Here is a 5,570-nt window from a genome sequence, read left to right on the forward strand (position 1 = left end):
ATAAAATAACCGTTATTATAGATCTTCTAAGTTACGAGTAGTAGCCTACTATAAAGTATACTCTGGCTACGTCTGTAAGCTAAGGTACTATAAGTAGTCTATAGGTTTTTAAGGCCTTATTTAGAATCCCATCTAGTCCTAGTACTATATTATTTAAAAGGCGGCTAATAGTTCTAGGTATTTCTTCTATTATTATATTGCTGTCGACCTACAGGCAAGTCACCGGTGTTTTACCTATAATATCGCTAAGGTCTACTAAAGCCGGTTAGGGGAAGAACCTTTCTATAAGGATCTTTACCTTTTCCTTATTATTATTAGTTGCTTATAATTCCTCTACTCTTTAAAGGGGCGGTAAGTATAGGTCTTCTACTAGGCGTTCTACCTTTTTTTTATATACCTATTTTACTATAGCCTAAAGGCCTTTGTTATAGGGGAGGCTTAGGTTAAAAGTAAGCTTGTTTATAAACCATCTCTAGTTATTTCTTGCTTCTTTTCTTAGGGTATTCTTTAACTAGTTTCTTATATCTTTATATCGTCTTTTATCTTTAGGGTTATAGCTACTTATATATTTCCTTCTTACTTATTATTAGCTAATAATAAGAACCGCGCATTATATGGACTGTGCATATTACGTATAGGGGCCTAGATATAAGACTAGGTAGTGTTCTTTTAGCCCATTTTTAATCGCTACCTAAATCCTTTCTAGTCTTTGGTCGATTTCCTTAAGGGTAGCTAATAAGCCTCGCTCGTAAAACTTTCATCACACATGCAACCTTACCAAAAGGAAGCGCCGCACTTCAAAACTTACGCATACCCATCTTACTACCAAAAACAATCGATTTTCCAACTTTCAAGACCCAATTCCTACTGCTTAGCGAGCTATAGGTGGATTTAATTGTCGTTTTACCCCCTTTCCCCCAACAGAAAATTCTTCTTAGGGGTGGTCCTAGCTTGTAAGCGAGGCACGGACAGAAACACCAAAACTACTACTACTACCACTACCAATACCAGGGGTCTAGTATTACTACTACCTTTAAACCTAATCTCCCCAGAAATCCTCTAGTAGGATTAGTAAGGAAAAAGGGTATAAGGATAGTAAAAACTAGAAAACTCCCCCTATAAGATGCCAAGGCCTACCAGGCCTAAAAAGAAACCTCCTATAGAGATAAGTGACGACAACGAGTCTATAGGCGAAACCCCTATAGAAAGAAATGATAATAGATTTCTATTTTCATCTTCTTTTCTTTCTCCTCCCAGCTTGTCTAAGAAGGGAGAGAAAAGAGAACATCCTTAAACTTCTCCTGAAAAAGAAAACCAAAAACCTATAAAAAAGAAACCAATAACTACTACGGATGGCATACCTAGTACACCTATACCTTTTCCTCCCCTTTCTCCAGAACAATACCTACAAAAAGCTCTAGAAAGCCTAACCCAGGCATATAAAGGGCTAGAAGAAGAAAAAAAAAAGAATAAGTTAAATAGCTAGAGGACTATATAAGGAGTATCCTAGTAGGAGAAAATCCCTTCATAAAAGGAAAAGAAAAGGAAAAAGATGTCCTAAAAGGGCTAGTAGAAGAAGTAAGGGCTCTCCGTAAGGAGGTAGCCCCTACTAAGAAAACTTACGCAGAAAGACTAAGGAAGAACCTCCCTTCCTCGTCCTCCCTACCCTCCTCACTACCACCTCCTTCTAGTAGGAGTCCTCCTACTTCTACTAGAAGTAAGAAAAAGTAGTTATAAGAAAGGAAGCTAGTCCTAATTACAGACGAAAAGGACTAACCTCTAAATATCTTCTTAATACGAAACAAAGTCAATCAACTATTTACATCAAAACTGCAAGTAGAAAAACCAGTACTAGCGTCTATAGCTAGAACTAGAGGAAAACAAAATATTCTCCTTACTACTACAGAGGAGTATAATGCAGATTTCCTAGTTAAATATAAGGAGATCTAGTATAACTGCTTTACCTTCTAAAGAGAACAAAAACTAGAACCATGGGTTTAAGTTATAGCCCATGGGGTTCCTACCCTACCTTTCCTAGGAGAAGGAGGCTCTAAGCTTCTAAAAGAAGAAATTAAGACCTTTAATCCTATAAAGATACAAGGACTACCTAAATGGATCTTATCTAGTGAAAAAAGACACAATCCACAGACCAGATTTGGCTCTATAGTTTTTACTATAGAGAACGAAGAAAAAAGACAAGAAATCCTTAAGCAAAAAGAGATATCAATTGCAGGTACAGCTACTAAGGTAGTAAAATACCTCGAAGTCTCTCCTACTACGCAGTGTACGAGCTGCTAAAAATTTGGCCATATAGGAGACAGGTGCTCTACTAGGGCCTACAGATACTGTGCGGCTGCATATTTATCTAAAGACTATTCCTGTTCTACCTGTATAATAACAGGTAAGCCTTGCTAGCATACCACCCCTCTTTGCATTAATTGTAAAGAAAAACACTTTGCTAATAGTAAAGACTGTAAGACTCTTAAAGCTGCTAAACTAGTACGCGAAGGAGATTCTATGGAAGAATAAAACAGATAGGATTCTAGAAGGAGGCAACTCCTACTAGACTCTTAAAAAGATATTAGAGAGCAAAAGAACAGAAATAAATTGCAAAAGGACAGGGATAGGGGTTAGGATTTCTTATAGTTTTTCTTACCATTTTCTTATTCCCGAGTAGTTGTAGTATCTTAGTGTTTTACTAGGAAACTATAAACTACTAGGACATAGCTACTAGTACATATTAAGCTGCCTAGAAAGGATTTATGTATATAGAACTATAGCGCTATAGCCTAAGGCTGCATGCGCAGTATTGTACGTAGTATAATACAATGGATAAAAAAAAAATTTAAAAAAAGCCTCGCTTGTTTAGTATTAGGTGGATTTCTTCTAGGTCTTAAAGTTATTGTTTAACTATACTAAGGAAACTATCTATTTTAAGCTTCCTTATTACATATCTTTTGCTATTTAATTATACCTTAATATTTAGATCTAGCTATATCTAGATAGGGATATAGTCTATAGTAAGTGCTTATTCTTCTTTAGGGTTATACCTTTTAAGTCTCTAGTATAGGCCTTTGTTTATAAATATAAGGTTAATTATACTTCTAGCAGTACCTCGTTACCATATAATTGCTCCTAGGAGGGTAGCTATCTTAAGGCCCCAGATATCTATAGCTTTTAGTAGGCACTCTACCTATCGTTTAGTAGCAATATAGATACCCCCCTACCGCGGGTAGTAGAGGTTTATATCTCCTAATAAGATAAACTCTATGCCTTCGGCTTCTAGTAAGCTTATTACTAATATAATATTCTCTATTTATAGGACCCCTTTAACCCTAGGGTTATATATATTAATAATTTATACTAGTCCCCTATATATCTGGATTATTATAACTAAGCTTAGACCCCCGGAACTCGGTTACCTCACCAAAATTGGTCGCAACACTTTAGAAGCTATCTACACCCAACCAAATTAAATTGACTATTTACCCCTACATGCTATTTAATATATTGACTTTGCTCTTTCCAGCTAACGCGATTTAAGGCTTTAATTTTGGCTCCTTTGTCCTTATTTTAGCACTTTTCTCCTTTGCCTCCTCTATAGCATCCTTAATTCTATCTCTATATTTAAAGTCTATATTTAGATCTATAGGTACTTACCTATAAATTTTTCAGCTTTTAAGGTCTTTAAGTTATAATTGCAGGCTATATATTTAAGGGTCCATATATATTACCCTTATAATAAGCTGCTGAAGTTGTTGACTTACTTTTTATAAAAGTAACTAAATTTTTAATTTAGTGTATATCTATTATAAAGGCCTTAATCTATATAATATATATTATAGGGCTTCTTTATGGTAACTATAATGTTAACCTAATTATTATTAGCCTGTTTAAAGCTTAAACCCTCTATTAAAGCTTTATTTTTAACCTATAAAAAATTTAAGCCATTATATGGATTTTATAGATAATTACTACCGATATACTACCTAAATTTAATTATTTTTGCTATAAGACCTTGCCTTTAGGTCTTGTAGTAATACTTGGTAAAGTAGTACTTCTTAATTAAAGCTATATTATTAAGAAATATAAGCTTTATAATCTACTTCTAATATTTTAATTTAATAAAGGAGAAATATAATAGATTTAAAGGTCACTATATTAAATAAAGTAGTGAAAAAATAAGTTATATATTTATTTGTTTATATTTTAATAAAAACTTAATTATATAATAGCTTATATAGCTATTAAGTTAAAAAATTAGGCTTTATTACTAAATAATTCGGTTTTAAGTTAAAAAAGATATAATAAATAATCTAAATATAATATAATTGGTTATTTTATTTTTCCTCAAGCCTATATATATTTAATAAGGCATTTTGGCTTAGTATAGCTAACGTAGTTAACGGGGTTTTGACCGCTCCCCTAGTTATGACCGTTTGGAACTTTTGTTAGTTGTTTTCCACCAAATTAACATTTCGGCTCACTTTGATTTTCTAAACGGTCATAACTGGGGGGGCGGTCAAAACCCCGTTAGCCACGTTATATTAATAATAAAAAATTAATTAATTAACTAAGGGTAAATATTACCCTTATAATAGATACATATTTACATCTATTTAGTAACTATATAAAAGCCTCCTTTTTATAGGGACCTCTTATAGTCATTAAGTTTATATATATATATAATATTACTCTAAATTTATCTATATTCTAGGTATTTTTGGCCTATATATTAACCTTCCTTTCTACCCCTCTTATAAAGATTTTAAAACGTTTAAATTTGCTTTAATTATGCCCTATTAGTTCTATATAGTTTCTATTAAGTATATAATTTAATATTTAATATTAAAAATTTGGTAAAAATAGCTAATTACCTATATTATACTAAAGGGCTCTATATTACTATTTTAACTAAATATTTAAGGTACTATTTTGTAACAATTATAAATATAAAGGAGTAAATCTTTATAGGTCCTATTTAAGTACCCAATTAATAAGCAAGACCTCCTATATAGGAGTCTATTACAGTTTATGTTGGTGTATAAATTAGTTTAATAGCTTGCTATTTAATTAATCGCTTAAAATCGACAAAAGGACACTCTATGCAAGTACAGCTTTTCGCGCAGACGTATAAACACCAGATTCGGAATCTACAATAGCCATTTGTAAGTTCTGCTTATTTTAGTCCATATTGATCGACTCGTTGTGGAGAAAATAGGTTGATTGACCCGAGGTACGAGTGGTCTATACTTTTAGGTGTAGGTGTTCGAATTTTCAAACTCCCGCCAAGCCAGCTTTTGATTAGTTAGAAAAACCCGCCAAGCTAGCTTCTGGTTGGTTGGAGAAAAAGTCGCGGGCGGTATCTACCTGCAGAATACACGTGACGAATATCAAAATATTCAAGATCTTACTATCAAAAAATTAACCTCTTTGTTGACATCTCTATCAATACTACTATATGCGTCTTACCTATGGTAGAACCTGCTTTAATTAAGTGCAGCAAGTGCTGTTTAATATAACCCCATATTAATTTTATTAAAAACGGCCTATCTACTAAGCTTTTAAAG

At 33.0% G+C, this 5,570-nt stretch overlaps 1 protein-coding gene across 1 annotated transcript; it reads left to right on the forward strand.

Annotated features, from left to right (window-relative positions):
* Window positions 1–2,001: 2,001 nt before the first annotated feature.
* On the forward strand, window positions 2,002–2,298 carry K441DRAFT_565493 (uncharacterized protein; the record flags this gene model as incomplete). Its single annotated transcript, XM_067643707.1, has 1 exon — window positions 2,002–2,298. A coding segment is annotated over one exon (297 nt), but the record flags the coding sequence as incomplete, so codon positions are not given.
* Window positions 2,299–5,570: the final 3,272 nt, after the last annotated feature.

Source organism: Cenococcum geophilum (genome assembly GCF_001692895.1).
Source record: "Cenococcum geophilum 1.58 unplaced genomic scaffold K441scaffold_26, whole genome shotgun sequence".
Classification (NCBI taxonomy): domain Eukaryota; kingdom Fungi; phylum Ascomycota; class Dothideomycetes; order Gloniales; family Gloniaceae; genus Cenococcum; species Cenococcum geophilum.